At 43.1% G+C, this 19716-nt stretch overlaps 1 protein-coding gene across 2 annotated transcripts in view; it reads right to left on the bottom strand.

The window, feature by feature from the left end:
• Positions 1-12412: 12412 nt before the first annotated feature.
• LOC141103142 (inter-alpha-trypsin inhibitor heavy chain H3-like) overlaps positions 12413-19716 on the bottom strand; it is a 221679-nt gene continuing 214375 nt past the window's right edge. For both annotated transcript variants that reach the window (XM_073592420.1, XM_073592421.1), the window contains 2 exons: positions 17461-17572; positions 12413-15462 (listed from right to left, as the gene is read on the bottom strand). In XM_073592420.1, the coding sequence (XP_073448521.1) occupies positions 15324-15462; positions 17461-17572 (251 nt within the window). In that variant the 3' untranslated portion in view covers positions 12413-15323. The remainder of the gene's footprint in view (positions 15463-17460; positions 17573-19716) is intronic.

Raw genomic sequence — 19716 nt, 5'->3', positions numbered from 1 at the left:
TCTTCTGAAATTTTAAATTCATATAGAATGAATTCAAATTTTAATAGAAAAAAATAGAATAGAATAGAGTAACAATAGAACAGAATAGAATAAATAATAATATATATATAATTATTATTATTTTTTTTTGTAAACGCTATAACTTTTGCGCAAAGCAATCAATAAACGCTTATTGCGATTTTTTTTTTTACCAAAAATATGTAGAAGAATACGTATCGGCCTAAACTGAGGAAAAAAAATGTTTTTTTATATATTTTTGGGGGATATTTATTATAGCAAAATCTAAAAAATAATGCGTTTTTTTTTTAAATTGTCGCTCTTATTTTGTTTATAGCGCAAAAAATAAAAAACGCAGGGGTGATCAAATACCACCAAAAAAAAGCTCTATTTATGGGAAAAAAAGGACTTCAATTTTGTTTGGGAGCCACGTCGCACAACCGCGCAATTGTCAGTTAAAGCGATGCAGTGCCGAATCGCAAAAAGTGCTCTGGTCAGGAAGGGGGTAAATTCTTCTGGGGCTGAAGTGGTTAAAGACTTGTAGTTTTATTAGCTTTTTTTTTTTTTGACAGGGGTGCAGTTTCAGTGCTTGCCATAGGTGCCATTTTCACTAGATATGCCTCTGGGAGACACAGAGAGAGAGAGAGAGAGAGAGAGAATGTAATCATTTTTATTCACCGATGACGGATGTAGTCTGGGGTGCGCTCAATCCCTCTCACAGCTTTTACTGCCATGGTGACGCGAAACCATGCAGCGTTCTTCTGGTTTGCTGAAGAGGAATATTATCTGAATATTATCTGAATATTATCAAATTCGAAAATAGAAATATTTTCGAATGCGATTGAAATATTATCGAATACGATTGAAATAATTTCTAATACAGTTGAAATAATTTCGAATGCTGTTGAAATATTTTCGAATGCGGCTGAAATATTATCGAATCCGATTGAAATAATTTTGAATACAGTTGAAATAATTTCGAATGCGGTTGAAATATTATCAAATTCGGTAGAAATATTTTCGAATGCGATTGAAATATTATCGAATACGATTGAAATAATTTCTAATACAGTTGAAATAATTTCGAATGCTGTTGAAATATTTTCGAATGCGGTTGAAATAATATCGAATCCGCTTGAAATATTTTCGAATTCGACCGATTTTCGAATTCTGTCGAAAACGAAACTGATTTGAAAAATGAATTTAATGAATTTAACGAATCTAACTAAACTAAATTAATTAAATAACGAATTAAAACGAATTTTTTCATTTTGCACATGCCTAAATTGGGGACCCTTGGTTCAGGTGGGAGCATGACCACAGAGGGTGGTGCAGCAGCCTGTGCTGGAGCAGCTGCTGAGGCAGGGGCCACACCTCCAGGACCACTAAGGTTCAGAACTTGACCCTCCAGTCTGTTGTAGCTGTCTTGTAAAGTCTTTACTGCCTGGGTGAGTGCCGCTAAGTGCGTACAGATCTCCTTGATGGGGGAGGTCTCTCCTGCGGGCTCAGTCATGGCTGTTCGTACTGTTAGGTACCTGGTAGTTGAGCCCGACTGGTAGAAGGAGACCTCTCTTAAACGCTGGTTCAGAAGCCACTGGTAGTGGGAACAGTGGTCTCTTGAGCATAGTGGGTAGGAGGGCCTGATGCAGGTTCCTGCGGTAGCAAACACTGGAGCTGGAAAGACGTCCCTCTGGGATGGCTGAGCTGCAGTTGCAGGTAGACTGAAGCGGATCAGTAGGTAGACAGGTGGATGATATGGCAGCAGCAGAACCTGGAGCTTGGCAGAGCAGGCTGGAAGCAGCGTCACAGGACACAGGCAAAGCAGAGTCAGACAGTCCGTTTGGCAGGAGATCAGGCAAGTATATGGCAGGAGAGATAATCAAAGAATAGTCAGGCAGGCAAGAGTTTGGCAACAGGTCACACGATATGAGCGAGGTCAGGCAGGCTGGGTCGGATTGGAGACAGGAGAATGGTCAGACGGAGCCGGGTCACTAGCAATACAACAACAGGCAGGATACAGGAACTCAGGTGCAGAGCTGCAGACGAACAGCACCTGATGGAAGCATCTGACAGTCTTTTAAAGGGGCCTTGGCGCCAAACAGTGCTAGTGCGAACGGGCGCGCGGAATCGCTCTGGCGCCCCCTAGTGGAGATTTCAGCAGAACTGCCCTGGGAAGGCCCCTCGTGCACCTGCGCGCACGCATGTTCACCCGACGGCCACTGATATGTCCCTGACACCACCAGAGACCCAGAATAGCCACTATAGCTATTCCGGATAGTAAGGAACGGGACAAATTTAGATGGGGGCGCCAAATTTTAGTCTTGCCTAGGGAAGCACAAAACCAAAATACACCACTATCCATATTGAGCACCAACTGCCTGAACTGATCTTTAACCTGCATACCAACCACATCTCTGCCTGCTGCCTGGACCAATCCTTTGCCTGTTTGCTGACTATGTCTCTGCCTGCCTCCAGCACCGACCCATCTGCATGTGCCACAGACTACATTCCTATGAGACACCAGTCCCACCCATCCTCTGCAGATATCTGCACTCCTGAAACCACTAGTACTCTTTTATTTACCCTTTGTTCAATCTCCTGTACTTCCTGGCCAGTGAGCATAGCATTGAGTTATGGGACAGCCACGTGCCAGTAGACTAGGCCAGCTTGGCTTTTAGGAGCAGGGACTGCTGTAGGTGAAGCTACACTATGCTATATTCCCTGACCTTTTGTACACAGGCAACTACCACAGTCATGAGCGTAACATCAGGGATCACAATGGTGACCCCGCCCCTAACTCCAGGAGGCCAACAGCTCCGTGCTATCATATTACATTCTGTATTTCCCCAACAAAATCCCAGAGAAGGAGTCCAGCAACAATCCGCCTTGTGTCCACAAGGAACCCAGCAGAGCTCTGTAATCCAGTAACCAGCTTCCAGTTTGCCTTCTCCCCAGTCCACACCCCTCCTCCGCTCTCATTGACTGTGGAGAAGCCAAATGTGCCTGGGCTTCTGGAACAGAGTGGAGGACCAAGATCATCAGCCTGGGATGGGGAAGTGTGGCAGTGTGCTGACAATGGGGGTGGACAGTGACCTGCCTGTCTATCAAACAAAAGGAGGTAAAGCACTGCTGTGCTCAGGACACTCACCTATCATGGTCTCTGTACCTTCCCACCCTGGGAAGAGGGGACACATGTGGAAACACTGGCTGAGGGCTTGGAACAGACACACTGCCCCCCACAGCACCTGCCAACACTTTCAGAAAAGTTATTAAAAATCCCCTTAAAGGCTCCAGGGGCCAAAGGTTTTATTGTGTCAATGGTGAGGGGCATGTCATTACTAGGATGATTGGGGGGGGGGGCATGTCATCATTACTAGGATGGTGGGGGAGAGGGCATTTCATTACTAGGCTGGTGGGGGGAGGGAGGTATATCATGTGTAATTACTTGGAAGAGGGCACCTAACATTACCTAGAGGTGGGGGACATCTGTCATTGCTTGGAAGGGGTGAACATGTGTCTTACCAGGAGGGGGGATGAACCTCTGTTATTACCTTCGTGGGGGGGAAATTTTTGATTTGTTACAACTGGACTGGGGGGGGGGTGTCATTACCATCTGTAAATGTCTGGAAATGGTAACCGCTAACCGTAAGAAAATATATGGCTATGGGTCGGCTTCATAACTACACATGCGCAGTTCCCAAGGCAGCCGAATGGTGCTTGAGTTCAAGGTGGGCTTGAGGCAGGCTACTGATAAAAAAGCTTCCCCCTTATATCAGTAACCCCCCCTTTAGTGTATTCACTCTGGGGAAGGTGGTCTGTGGTCACCAGAATCCTTCCCTACATCAGAGTGCCCAGCTTTCCCTATTAAATAAGTGTCTTCATGGTTCCCCTTTACATCAGAGTTTGCAGGATTCCCCTATACAGTGCAAGGGGGGACTCTGTGGACCCTGCTGTAAAGGGGATCACAGCAGACCATGATGTAAAGGGGAATGCTGCGGACCTTGATGTAATGGGGAACTCCGTGGACCGTGATGTAAAGAGAAACTCTGTGGGGTCTGATGGAAGGGGAAACACTGGGGACTCTTGTGTAAGAGGGGGCTCTTGTGACTAAAGACCTCCTTACATCAGAGTTTCACATTATACCAGAGTACTTGGCATCCCCCTACATCAAATCTCTGAAATAACTTTTTAGACACTTGGAGTATTTTGGCACGTAATGGGAGTATCTTGCCATGCAGTGGAATGGTGGGTGGTAGTGGGGGGCTCAAGGTCAACTTTTGCAATGGGGCCCACAAGCTGTAAGCTACGCCTCTGATTACAGTTCATTTTTTTTCTATGCAGTGTTGGTTTATTTAAGTGATACACAAGATGAAATGTCAGATACATAATACGTCCAAACATTGAAAATATATTACACATGTGGTATCTCCATATTTAGTAGGAATAGCAGAATGTGTCTTAGGGGGTAATTCTAAGTATGTCAATGCTGGGTGCTAGAAATATATTGTTTGATTTTAACACATTTTCCAAAAACTTGTGGCAAAAAAATTACATTTCCAAAAACTTACTATACCTATTATAAAATGAATTGGGGTGTTTGCTTTCCAAAATGTGGTTGTTTTGTAGGTGTTTCCACTGTCCTGGTGCTCCAGGACCTTCAAAAATGTGATAGGTAGCCAGGAAAATAGGTGCGTAATATATGGCCCTAGAAAACCTGAAGGCACTCCTTGGATTTCGGACCTTTTTATGTAGCTAGGCTGTGAAAAAGTCTTAAACATGTGGTATCCCCATACTTGGGAGAAGTAGTATAATGTGTTTTGATACATAATTCTAAGTATACCTACAGTATCTAACAAAAGTGAGTACACTCCTCACATTTTTGTAAATATTTTATTATATCTTTTCATGTGACAACACTGAAGAAATTACACTTTGCTACAATGTAAAGTAGTGAGTGTACAGCTTGTATTTTTTTTTTTTTTGCAGGGGGTACACATTTGCAACTTGGCTCTTTCTCAAAGTGGCGATTTCTATAAGTGAAATGCACTTCTGACTCTGCACTTCAGCGAAGGCACAAAGCGAAAGGACACAAGATAAACACTTTGAAAAAAGCACACAGACATCAGGTGAACTTGTTTACTCCTTTAGCTCTTTTTCCTTGTAACATGCTTTCTCTACCACTGCTTTTGACAACTCTGTCCTCCATCCTAAAACTATCTCTCCTTCGCCCCTCTTCTCCCCCCCACAGCATATATATATCACCCTCACTCCTGTCCTGTCCTTATTACTGCACCCACCACATCCTGCTAATTCTAAATCCACATACACTAAAAATCTCCAAGACCCTGGGGCATGTCACTTCATATAAATCCCACTCCCATATTACCTCCCTCACCCTCTTGCTTCTCCTAACCTCTGGCAATATATCCCCAAAACCCTGGGCCTCCATCATTTAACTGTACATTTAACTGTACACCATGCACCCATCACCCTGCACCCTCTGGCAGCAGCCGCCGCAATCAACAAAATTTAGTTCCCATTTCTATTCTTCCCAAAACCAGACTCCCTTTCTCTTGTGCCCTTTGGAACTCGTGCTCTGTCTGCAACAAGCTCACCTCTCTCCATGACCTCTTTATTGCCAACTCATTTAACCTACTCGCCATTACCGAAACCTGGCTCCACGAATCCGACACTGCATCTTCTGCTGCCCTAACCCATGGTGGTCTTCTCTGGACTCACTCCCCCAGATCCAGCGGACGTAAGGGAGGAGGTGTCGGAATCCTTCTGGTCCCACATAGCACCTTTCAGGTACTTCAGCCACCTCCCTCTCTGTCACTCTCCTCTTTTGAAGCACACTGTATTCGCCTTTTCACTCCAATTTCTCTAAAGATAGCTGTGATCTACAGGCCCCCGGACCAGTATCAACCTTTCTTGAAGACTTCTCTGCCTGTCTACCCTACTTTCTTTCTTCTGAAATCCCCACTATAATTCTCGGGGACTTCAACATCCCTATTAATACTAACACTTCTTCCACTTCCAAACCTCTTAGCCAAACATCCTCCTTTGACCTGAAGCAGTGGATACATGCTCCAACTCACTCAGAAGGCAATATCCTTGACCTCGTGTTCTCTCACCTTTGCACTCCATGCAACCTCTCTAACTATCCATCCCCTCTCTCTGATCACCACCTTATTAGTTTCACTCTCTCCCTCTCCTTCACCTCCTCTCCCTCCAACCACCTTAAAGTTACCCGCAGAAACCTACGTCATCTCAACCCTTCTCTTCTCGACTCTGCTATCAACAACCTCTACGACAAAATCTCACCCCTATCCTGCACCAATCTAGCCACTTCTGTGTACAACACTTCTAGCCTCACTGAACTCACTTGCCCCCCTCACTACACACAGAATCAAGCCCAGACCCCTTCAACCTTGGCAAACAGATGATACTAGAAGTCTGAAAAAATGTAGTCGTGCTCTGGAGCGCCTGTGGCGTAAGACTAAGTCCCAGAGAGATTTCTACCAATATAAATCTGCCCTCCAAAAATACAACTCCAGCCTCCTCTTTGCCAAGCAGACCTATTTTACCACTCTCATTAGCAACTTATCATCCTGTCCCCATCAACTCTTCTCCACCTTCAACTCTCTACTTTGTCCTCCACCGCCTCCACCCGCCAACTCACTCACTGCACAGGAGATCGGCAATCACTTCAAACAGAAGATTGATACTATTCGCGCTGAGATCTCTACTGTGCCGACACCCTCCACGCTTTACACTTCATGCCCACAGGCACAATCATTATTTCCCTCTTTCAACCCCACCACTACAGACGAAGTTGCTAAACTACTTGCTAATGTCCACCTTACCACCTGCCCTCTGGATCCTGTTCCCTCACAAATGCTACGTTCACACTCTGGCCCTATACTACACTCTCTAACCCACATCTTCAATCTCTCCCTCTCTTCTGGCATCTTCCCTAACTCTCTAAAACATGCACTTGTCAGACCCATACTTAAAAAGCCCTCACTGGACCCATCCAATCTTAACAAACTACGCCCCATCTCCTTGGTCCCCTTCTTATCCAAACTCCTGGAACGTCTGGTCTACAACTGACTGAGCGTCTACCTCGCTGATAATGGCCTTCTTGATCCCCTTCAGTCTGGATTTTGTCCTCAACACTCCACAGAAACTGCTCTCCTAAAACTAACAAACGATCTACTAACGGCCAAAACCAATCGACACTATTCTGTACTCCTACTCCTGGACCTCTCTGCTGCCTTTGATACTGTTGACCACCCCCTCCTCCTCAAAAAACTACACACCTTTGGTTTCCGTGACTGTACACTTCGCTGGTTCTCTCCCTACTTATGGCTTCCAATACCACCTCTACGCTGATGACACCCAAATCTATTTCTCTACCCCTCAGCTCACTCCCTCTGTCTCCTCACGTATCAGTAATTTACTCTCAGATATATCAGTCTGGATGTCTCACCACTTCCTTAAACTCAATCTAGCCAAAACCGAACTTATAATTTTTCCTCCCCCATATGCCTCTTCCCCTGATCTCTCTGTCAAAATCGATGGCACAACTATAAGCCCATCCCCACATGCCAAGGTTCTAGGTGTAGTCCTAGACTCTGAACTCTCCTTCAAGCAACACATCCAATCACTGTCCAAATGCTGCCGCCTCAACCTCCGCAACATCTCCAAAATACGCCCCTTTCTAACCAATGACACAACAAAGTTCTTAATTCACTCGCTGGTCATCTCTCGCCTCGACTACTGCAACTCCCTTCTCATTGGCTTACCTCTACATAGTCTATCACCTCTTCAATCCATTATGAATGTCGCTGCCAGAATCATCCACCTTACCAATCGCTCTGTGTCTGCCACTCCTCTCTGTCAATCCCTCCACTGGCTTCCGCTCAGCCAAAGAATTAAATTCAAAATTCTAACAACTACGTACAAAGCCATCCACAATTTCGCTCCCAGCTACATCACTAGCTTAGTCTCTAAATACCAACCTACTCGCTCTCTTCGTTCCTCTCAAGACCTCCTGCTCTCTAGCTCCCTTGTCACCTCCTCCCATGCTCGCCTCCAGGCCTTTTACAAAGCCTCTCCAATCCAATGGAACTCCTTACCCCAATCGGTCCGCTTATCTCCTACTTTATTAGCTTTCAGAAGATCCCTGAAAACCCTTCTCTTCAGAGAAGCCTATCCTACCCACACCTAACAACTGTATTTTCATTTTTTCCATCAGCTCATCCCCCACAGTTATTACCTTTTGTTTCCACTTGACCCTCCCTTCTAGATTGTAAGCTCTAACGAGCAGGGCCCTCTGATCCCTCCTGTATTGATTTGTATTGTAAGTGTACTGTCTGCCCCATGTTGTAAAGCGCTGCGCAAACTGTTGGCGCTATATAAATCCTGTATAATAATAATAATAATAATAATATAAGGCTTGATTCACACCTATGCATTTTTAGTGCTTTTTGCATTTTGCAGATTTGCACTACAGAACGTGTTCTTTAGCAGTGGTCATCAACCCTGTCCTTAGGGCCCACTAACAGGCCAGGTTTTATGTATTACCTTGGGGCGACTAGAATACTGCAATCACTGAGCAGCAAATGATATCACCTGGGATGTATTTCAGTTATCTTGCAAACTTGGCCTGTTAGTGGGCCCTGAGGACAGGGTTGATGACCACTGTTCTATAGGAAACCATGTTAAATAGACTATAGTGCAAACCTGAAAAATGCAAAAAGCACTAAAAATGCATAGGTGTGAATCAGGCATAACAGTGTAAATTTGCTGTCCCTTCAAAATAACTCAACACACAGCCATTAATATCTAAACCACTGGCAACAAAAGTGAGTACACCCCTAAGTGAAAATGTTCAAATTGGGCCCAATTAGCCATTTTCCTCCCCGGTGTCATGTGACAAGGTCTCAGGTGTGAATAGGGAGCAGGTGTGTTAAATTTGGTGTTATCGCACTCACTGTCTCATACTGGTCACTGGAAGTTCACTATGGCACCTCATGGCAAAGAACTCTCTGAGGATCTGAAAAAAACAATGCTTGCTCTACATAAAGATGACCTAGGCTATAAGAAGATTACCAGGACCCTGAAACTGAGCTGCAGCATGGTGGCTAAGATCATGCAGCGGTTTAACAGGACAGGTTCCACTCAGAACAGGCCTCGCCATGGTCGACCAAAGAAATTGAGGGCACGTGCTTAGCATCATATCCAGAGATTGTCTTTGGGAAATAGACGTATGAATGCTGCCACTATTGCTGCAGAGGTTGAAGAGGTGGGGAGGTCAGCCTGTCAGTGCTCAGACTATACATCGTACACTGCATCAAACTGGTCTGCATGGCTGTCGTCCCAGAAGGAAGCCTCTTCTAAAGATGATGGCACAAGAAAGCCAGCAAACAGTTTGCTCAAGACAAGCAGACTAAGGACATGGATTACTGGAACCATGTCCTGTGGTCTGATGAGACCAAGATAAACTTATTTGGTTCACATGGTGTCAAGCATGTGTGGCGGCAACCAGGGGAGGAGTACAAAGACAAGTGTGTCTTGGCTACAGTCATACATGGTGGTGGGAGTGTCATGATTTGAGGCTACATGAGTGCTGCCGGCACTGGGGTGCTACAGTTTATTGAGGGAACCATGAATGCCAACATGTACTGTGACATATTGAAGCAGAAAATGGTCCCCTCCCTTCGGTCGCAGGGCAGTATTCCAACATGATAACGACCCCAAACACATCTCCAAGATGACCACTGCCTTGCTAAAGAAGCTGAGGGTAAAGGTGAAGGACTGGTCAAGAATGTCTCCAGACCTAAACCCTATTGAGCGTCTGTGGGGCAAATATGTGGCTATGGGTCGGCCTCAAACAGAAGGTAAAGGAGCGCAAGGTCTCTAACATCCACCAGCTCCGTGATGTCGTCATGGAGTAGTGGAAGAGTACTCCAGTGGCAATCTGTGAAGCTCTGGGGAAACTCCAAGCCCAAGAGGGTTAAGGCAGTGCTGGAAAATAATGGTGGCCACACAAAATATTGACATTTTGGACCCAATTTGGACATTTTCACTTAGGGGTGTGCTCACTTTTGCTGCCAGCGGTTTAGACATTAATGGCTGTGTGTTGAGTTATTTTGACGGGACAGCAAATTTACACTGTTATACAAGCTGTACACTTTACATTGTAGCAAAGTGTAATTTCTTCAGTGTTGTCACATGAAAAGATGTAATAAAATATTTACAAAAATGTGAGGGGCATACTCACTTTTGTGAGATACTGTACATTCCAAGGCCTTCCATGCAAAAGGCGTTCAAAAGATTACAGTTTGTTTTCTTTTAAAAGCAGCTATAACCTAAGTAGAGAAGTCTGTCCTCTGCCAGCATGTTGCAGAGCATGACCATTGTTCTGTGGAAGGAGAAGTCACTCCAAATTCTAAGGCACACCTGTGGGATCCCGTGGAAGCTGGAAATCACTTTAGTAGGCACTGCTAGTAAGGACCAACTCCGAGCAGCTGCCCTGCTTATTGAACACAGAAAGTCACCCACTTGACATCGGTGCCATTTGTAGGACACTTTGCATTTTATCCATGAATGCACAGAGTTCCCTGATGGTATGAGGTGAAGACTGTGACATCACCGCTCTGCCTCGACAACCTTGTCAAATCAGAGAATGCTTTCCATTCATTGAGAAATTGCAAAGTGTTCTCTGAATAGAACCTGTGCTGAGCAAGTGACCTCCTGTGTTCACAAAGCAGCAGGGCAGTTGCTTGTCACGGGACCCAGAAGCTAGCAGTGATCCCTGGCATAGCAGTGCCTACTATATTGATTTACAGCTTTCACCGGGATCCTGTCAGGAACTATGAATCAGACTAAGACAGAAAATGCTGTAAACATTACACCTTTTAATATAATAGTAAAAATGGTACAGAACAGTAAACATAGTCAAAACGTTGACAGGGATCGGAAGCCAAAGTGGATAGTCAGACAAGCCAGTAAATCAGGAAACCAGAGATCAGAAGGGGCTGGCTGTAGGCGGGACTGACGAGCAGGAAATGATTCATAGGTGAGCCACTTTGAAACTATGAGTACTGACAATTATCTGACAGCTGAGCAGCCTGAGCACAGAGAAGGTAGCTGCTGAGAGCCCAACCCTGACAGATCCCACGGGTATGGCATATACATACTATGTAGACATTAACATACTGGAAGTTCAGCTTTAATGCCTCCCTTCCTCATCCACCTTTCCTTCTCTTCCACCAGTAGAGAGGAAAGAAAGTTTTGTGTAAGCTCCATGTCCCTCTAGTTGTAGCTTACACAGGGCTGAGGACACTCTCCCCACACTGATGTGACAGTCCTGGGCCAGTCAACAAGCAACTGTGCTGTCACAAGAGAGAAAGGCAAATGAGTCACATGCTCATCCCTTACCAGAAGTACCAAGTATTTTCTTTGCTCCCGGGCTGCATGCTCGGATAAGGGTCTGGTATAGATTTAGGGGGGGTACCTCACGCTATTTTTTTTTTTACATTTTGGCAGGGTTTTTTACTTATTTTTTCACCAGGAATTCTACTTTTTATATTCAACTGTCAGCGGGAACCCCGCTGATAGCTGATGACTCATCAGTTGTTAAGGACACACAGTGCATGAAAAACGCATTCAAAAGCGCTTCAAAATCGTATGTTCAAAAATGCAAAACGCACCACAAATCGCGTCGGAAAACAGCATCAACTTTAACCGCATAGATGTGAACCTAGCCTAATAGGTATTCCTATCCATCTGGAGCAAATCATACCAAATAAACAGTGATAAGCAAATATACAAAAAATGTTATCTTTGTGGAAGACTATGAAGTGACATTGGGACATTCCCGAAGCTGCAGAAAGGGGGAAAGGGAAGAGAGAATAGAAGAGAAAAATGCAAAGGGTAAAGGGAAGGAGAGGTATGGGGAAGGAATGACATGATATCCACTAGTATAAGTGAATAGCTGATAGCGGTATAGTTCTACTACTCTGGCAAAACGGATTAATTGGAACCTCAGGAGTTTATCCAGATGGATCATATATTTATCAAACTTTTTAGGGCAGTTTCTACTTGGGTAAGTTAAATTATACATTGGTAAAGTGTTATCAATAGCAGCATGCCGTGAAGACAAGGGTGAGGTAGCTTCCACTTAAGAAGGTCTCTCTCTGCGACATAGAAAGCAGCAAAGAAGATAAACAGCTTAACATAATGACCCAAATCTACCCCATCTAAGATACCTAGCAGGAGTAGAAACACATTATTTTATTGTCCGTTATTCTCATTTCAAATTGTTCTTTCTTGTATAAGCTTGGCAATATTTTGTACATTTATGGTACAAATATTGGATCTCAAATATAAAATTGAACAGAGCAGGTTGTGAATTTTCCTCTTTATTATTATATTATACAGGATTTATATAGTGCGAACAGTTTGCGCAGCTCTTAACAAAATGAAGGCAGACATTACAGTTGCATTACAATTTGGTACAAGAGGAAGCAGAGAGCCCTGCTCGCTAGAGCTTACAATCTAGGAGGGAGGGTCAATTGATACAAAAGGTAATAGCTGTGTGGGATGAGCTGATGGAGAAAGTAAAACAGTGTATTAGGTAGAAGCAAGATAAGCTTCTTTAAAGAGAAGGGTTTTCAGGGATCGTTTAAAGAAGGATAGATTAGCAGACAGTCAGACAGATTGGGGTAGGGAGTTACAAAGGATGGGAGAAGCTCTAGAGAAATCTTGTAGGCGAGCATGGGAGGAGGTGACAAGGGAGCTAGAGAGCAGGAGGTCTTGGGAGGACCGAAAGGGGGCGGCTTGGTTGGTATTTTGGGACTAGGTTAGTGATGTAGCTAGGGGAAGAGTTGTGGATGGCTTTGTAAATTATTGTTAGTACTTTGAATTTTATTCGTTGGGTGAGTTGGGAAGCCAGTGCAGGGATTGGCAGAGGACACTGAACGGTTGGTAAGGTGGATGAGTCTTGCAGCAGCATTCATTATGGACTGAAGGGGGGATAGTGTATGTATAGGTAGTCCAATGAGGAATGAGTTGCAGTAGTCGAGGCGAGAGATGACCAGGGAGTGAATTAGAAGCTTGGTGGTGTCATTGGTTAAAAAGGGGCATATTCTAGAGATGTTGCGGAGGCTAAGGCGGCATGATTTGGACAGGGATTGGATGTGGGCCTGAAAGGACAGTTCAGAGTCTAGGGTTACCCCTAGCACCCTGGCATGTGGTGACGGACTGATAGTTGTGCCATTGATTTCGACAGAGAAGTCAGGGGAACGGGCACGTGGGGGAGAAAATATTATGAGCTTGGTTTTATAGTCAGTTTGAGGAAGTGGTGTGACATCCAGGCTGATATCTCTGTTAGTAAATCAGTGATGTGTGAGGTGACTGATGGGGTGAGCTGAGGGGTAGAGAGATAGATATGGGTGTCATCGGCATATAAATGGTATTGGAAGCCATGGGAGGCTATCAGCTGACCCAGGGAGGATGTGTAGATCGAGAATAGTAGAGGTCCAAGGACAGAACCTTGGGGGACCCCAACGGTAAGAGGTGTTGGAGAGGAGGAAGTAGAGTTGTAAGTGACACTGAAGGTGCGATGAGATAGGTAATATTCGAACCAACTGAGAGCACAGCCATGGATACCAAGCAAATTGACTTTTTTTTTGAGGAGGAGGTGATCAACTGTATCAAAGGCAGCGGAGAAGTCCAAGAGTAAGAGTACAGAATAATGACTGTTGGTTTTAGCTGTTAGCAAGTTGTTTGCGAGTTTTAGGAGAGCAGTTTCTGTGGAGTGCTGTGGACGAAATCCAGACAGAAGGGGATCAAGAAGGTTATTCTTAATGAGATGGTCGCTCAGTCGGTTGTAGACTAAACGTTCAAGGAGTTTGGAGGCAAAAGGGAGTAAGGAGATGGGTCTTAGGATGTTAAGATTGGTGGGGTCCAGTGAGGCCTTTTTTGGTATGGGAGTGACTAGTGCATGTTTCAGAGGGTTGGGGAAGTGCCAGTAGAGAGGGAGAGGTTGAAGATATGAGTTAAAGAGTGTAGGATAGAGTCAGAGAGTGACCATAGTATTTGAGAAGGAACGGGGTCCAGCAGGCAGGAGGTTAGGTGGGAGTTAGAAAAAAGTTTGACCTCCTCTGTAGTAGTTGGGTTAAACAAGAGTTTTGACTGTACAGGAGGACAAAGAGTGTAAAGTGAGGGAGATATCTGTAGAGTGGAGGAGATCTCAAAACAAATTGTCTCAATCTTATTTTTGAAGTGATTAGCAATCTCCTGGGCATTGAGTAAGTTAGTGGGTGGAGGTAATGGCGGATGAAGTAGAGCATTAAAGGTAGAAAAGAGTTGACGGGGACTGCGTGAGAGGGTGTTAATGAAAGTGACTTTACTTTTCTTTACTAATCCTGCAGAAATAAGCACATGTTGTAATTTACTTACTAATTGGGATAACTGAGTTGTTCATTGAAGACTGGATGGACTTGTTCGACCAAAAAGAAACCAAGTAAACCAGTAAACAACCAGTAATCAATGGTTATATCTTAAAAAAAATGTGTATCAGCAAATCACCTGTGAACTGATTATTCAGCTTTGGTCACTGGAGGCTGGGCACACTGAACCAAAGCAGCCAACACAGTCTGTAGTACCGAGCTGGTGTGACCAGGCTGGAAAGATGCATACAGAGTCTGATTCTTTTTCACTAGACTAGAGAGACAGTAGTCATACAGACCACCAAAGTAAACACAGTTAAAAAAAAGGGCTTTCAACTGACCACTACTGTAAAAATGCTTCTGACTACCAATGTAACAGGGGCATTTTTAGTCATCAATAATATAAATGGGGCATATTTACCGACCCCCTATATAAAAGAATACTTTCACTGGCCACCAAACTGAAGGGCGTTTGTAAGAAATACTAATATAAAAAAGGGCTGTACTAAAGACTGTTAATGTAAAGGAGGCCCTTCCATGGCCTTCAATCTGTTTACTGACCACCAAATCTAAAGGTTGCATTCCATTGGACACCAAAGAACGGGGGACATTTTTACTGACCATCGATGTAAAAGCAGAGTTTTACCAACCATCAAAGAAAAGGGGGATTTTTACTGAGCATGAAGGTAAGGTGGGCATTTCCATTGACCATGAATGTAGAGGGGGCATTTTTCCTTTTAAAATGGTATATCACAAAGAGTACATTAATCATCAATGATTTATTCAATAGAAAAAACATGAATGCAGAATTATTCCTTAAAAAAATTACTTAATGGCCAAGACAAGAAGGAGAAGATATATTTCCTAATCGATGTAGAAGATATCGGGTACAATATAATCTTTATGAGTGCCGTCAATCAGCCCTTCTGCGTTGGAGTGTACAAACCAGCAAGGGACCTTTTTGCCATTCCTGTAATCACTCTTGTAATCTTTTTGTGAACCCCTAAAACATTAAAGTAACACATAAGCTTATACATATGCTACAATCATATATAACAAAATTTATACTCTATAAGATATACAATATAACATGCTAGTTTATTTAAAAAGCATTAATAACTGTAAGGAGACAGATATGTTCCTAGGAAACTGACTTTGGGGGCAACAAAACAATGTGGGAATTTCTACCATAAAATATGTATTTGATATGACAACAAAAGCCTCCCTTGCTGCTCAGCAACTGCTATCAAGTTGTTACTCCATGTGAAGAGTTTAATCTAGGTTAAAATATACTGTAGTTCTGGAAAGATAATGTTTTCTCTGAGTCTTTCCAAGTTTTATCCTGTGCTTTAGCCCTGGTGAGGGGTAAATTATATTGCCCCAGGGACGCTGATAGGGGGGACCACCAGTCTTCCTGTAGGGGGCCCAGGCACACAGGGGGCCCTGAACAGCAGAGGGAATCAGTGTGGTCGTACGGAGAGGCAATTACAGGATGCCCTGTGTGGCTCTCTGCAGCAGCTGAAAACCAATTTCTCTTCCTCCCGCTGACTTTCAGCTGCTGCAGGAAGAGACACAGCACCCCCCTCCTCGCATGAAAGCTGCCGGCTTCCCTGTCCCGTAAAAAAATACAAAATTGTAAAAAAATATATTTTTTTAAACATGTAAACATTTTTTTTAAATTATAAAATGTTTTTGTTTTTTTTTAAATGTAAAAAAAAATTTAAAAAAGGGCTAATTCACAGAGCTTCTTTATCTTTGTGTCCGCTAAGAACGATTTTAGTATATTTTTTATGAAAATTTGGTTTTGCTATAATCAAGGGGGGCCCTGCCAGGTAGGCTGCACAGGGCCCCATGATTTCTAACAGCAGCCCTGATTGCCCCTAAAACACATTGGATGTTTTTATATACCTTTTTTTTTTTTTTTTTTACCAATTAAATTATCTTGGACTCTGTTATTCCATTTTGGTCTGGCACTCCTTCCTGTATTTCTATGGTTTGAGCTACTGTTGGGTGCCCATCGAGGGAAGCCTTGCTGTGTTGGAGCCATCTTGTCAGAGTATTTGAGCTTCATCTGAAGTTTTCCTTCAACTGACTACACATGCAAGTCTAAAAGTTCCCAGCGAGTGTGTTGTTTCAGAATATATTAGTAAAACAAAGCAAAGAGCTGCATCAATCATTCCTCTGGCTTTTAAAATCAGTGCTAGCATTATGGAAACTGATTTTGGCAAGAGAAAAACTAAAATCCCATCTCTGCAGTTAAAGTGACAGTAACCCATACCCAGGTTTGAAGGAGGCTGAGAGAATAAAGGGCCCTCTTTTAAATTAAGAATACATAGTTGAATAGATTTTTTTTAAGGTAAAGCAACAGGTTAGTGCTAATGCTGGCCCCAGCCATTTCTTATACATATCCTCCTTTTGCTCCCCTCTGTTTCCTTCAATTACCAGCTTACTCAGCAAGTGTCTGGAGTGGAGCTGATGCTTGGAGTCCTAAATTAGAGTCCCAAATTTGGAAGTGAAATTATTACTGCAACTTGTAGGGAAGTAAATGTTAACTTGTATTCTTTTTCATATTGTGTACGTTATTTCACTGGTAAGATCAAGAGACTTAAGTACATATATAATCAGTTTCCTTGTAGCCGTTGCAAATTAATAGTGAAGCTGGGGTGCAAGGGAAAGATAAGTGGGCAAAGCACAGGCCCAAGACCTACACACTATAACCAGAATTAGAAATTACATCAAGGAGATTGTAGGGAATTTAGATTCAATATTGCTAATGCTAAATATCAGAATGTGAGGACCATCCCAGTAGACAAATGTTCATGGAACCTATTTTTCACTTGCGCCAGTTATTTTTTATTGACACGTGTTCCTTCCTAATACTCTTTTTACAGCCCATGACAGGCCAATGAATCAGTTATTGAACCACCTTTAATTTCCATGTTTTCCAAATGCTGCAGAGATTATACTCAACTACATCCTATCTATACACATCTCTTCTTACCTTGTCACTGTCAGTAGCTTATTCTTCACTTTCATTGTAGCATCTGGTTTATCGGGATTTTTGGTTTCATGGATATTGGAAATTTCATAATCAATCCCATGGAAAAACTGGCCTAAAAATAAGATAAAAATGTGTCCCCAAGATAAATTGTAGATAATGATTTTAGCAGGATAGCCTAAAGGCCATGTAATGTCAGTGGCAATTTTAGGTACACATATTTATCCCCATACTAATAATATTCAGATTTGCTGGAAATTTCTAATTATTCTTATATAGGATTTATGTAGCACCAACAGTTTGCTCAGATCTGTACAATATAAAGGGCGGCAATGCAGTTACAATGCAATTCAATACAAGAGGATTGTGAGAGCTTACTATCTAAAAAGGAAGGGCAAGTGATAAAAACATAATAGCTGCGTGGATTAATGGAGAAAGTAACATTTCAGCTGTTAAAGCAGAACATCACTGTCTCAGTCAACATTGCCTATTTGCTACATGAATCATATGCCCTTACTTAGGATGGCCACAGCCAGAAAGCATGATGATTTCTCAACAAAATAAAGCATGGAGACAAAGATGGAAGGGGAAGGGGTTTGCTTTAAATATTAAAAATGAATTAAATAGTGTTTTGATTTGTGGTGCTCGGATACAGTGTAGTTCCGCTTTAAGTAGAGGTGGCATACTGTACTTCCCTGAAGAGATAAATTTTCAGGGATTGCCCAAAGGCAGGCAGAGTAGGAAACAGACAGATAGAATAGGGTAGAAAGTTCCAGAGATTGGGAGAGACTCTGGAGAAATCTTGGAGAAGAGTATGGTAGACTGAGATAAGCAGGAGGTTTTTTGAAGAGTGACAAGGCCTATTTGAGTGATATTTTTGAATGAGGTTGGGGGAAGAGTTATGGATGCTGTGTATGTTTTTAATGGTTTGAATTTTATTCCTTGGGCAAACAGAAGCCAGTGGAAATATTGGCAGACACTAAGCAGTTAGTAAGATTAAGCTCAGGTATTAGGTGGCAGAATGTGTGCCAAGAAAAGATTCCCTACACCATTACACCAGCACCAGCCTGTACTGTTGACACATGATATGATGGATGCATAGGTTCATGAAGAGTATGCTAAATGACTTTACTGTCTACATGTCACAGCAGCAGTTGAGAAACATAACACCAGAAAAAAAAATGTCAGTCTTTAGCCATCCAATCTTCGTCATCTCATAACGACTCTTAGCTGTTTAAGTTGTAGTGTATTCAAAGATTTCCCTCTACACCATTACTGTAAGGAGTGGTTAGTTGGTGAGTTGTAGACTTCCTTTCGGCTTGTAGCTTTGGCCATTCCTCTCTGACCATTCTCATTTAAACTGAATTTATACCCATGGAACTGCTATCTACTAAATGTTTTTGGTTCCTTGTACCATTCTCTGTAAACTCTAAAGAAGGTAGTGCATGAAAGTCTCAAGAAGAAAGCTGAGATACAGCTATGTCTCACACCAACAATCATTTCACCTTAACCACTTCCTTACCACGCATAGTCATATGACAGCGACAGGAACCCTTTGTCCCTCCGGGCCGCCGTCACATGACGTCTTTTACTTTCTGAGCATCTAGGGGGCGCGCGCCCGCCACGTCACTAGGCACAGGATGCGCATGCCCGACGGCCGCGATGTCCTTGGGGCACCCGCGATTGCCCATGAACACACTAGTAAACAAACACACAGATCCATGTCCTGTCAGAGGAGAGGAGACCGATGGTGTGTTCCCAGTACAGAAGAACACCGATTGGTCTCCTCCCCTTGTGAGTCCCCTCCCCCTACAGTTAGAATCACTCCCTAGGTAACACATTTAACCCCTTCCTCGCCCCCTAGTGTTAACCCCTACCCTGCCTGTCACATTTACACAGTAATCAGTGCATTTTTTATAGCTCTGATCGCTGTATAAATGTGAATGGTCCCAAAATAATGTCAAAAGTGTCCGATATGTCCGCCGCAGTCAAGATAAAAATCGCAGATCGCCGCCATTACTAGTAAAAAAAAAAACTAACAATAAAAATGCCATAAATGTATCCCCTATTTTGTAGACGCTATAACTTTTGCGCAAACCAATCAATATACGCTTATTGCGTATTTTTTTTTTACCAAAAATATTTAGAAGAATACATATCGGTCTAAACTGAGGAAAACATTTTTTTTTATGGGATATTTATTATAGCAAAAAGTAAAAAATATTGTGTTTTTTTCAAAATTGTCGTTTTTTTTCTGTT

This window comes from Aquarana catesbeiana, linkage group LG07, assembly GCF_042186555.1.
Source record: "Aquarana catesbeiana isolate 2022-GZ linkage group LG07, ASM4218655v1, whole genome shotgun sequence".
In the NCBI taxonomy this organism is placed as follows: domain Eukaryota; kingdom Metazoa; phylum Chordata; class Amphibia; order Anura; family Ranidae; genus Aquarana; species Aquarana catesbeiana.
Note: the sequence above shows the minus strand (reverse complement) of the source record. Positions and strands in the feature narration are given on the sequence as shown.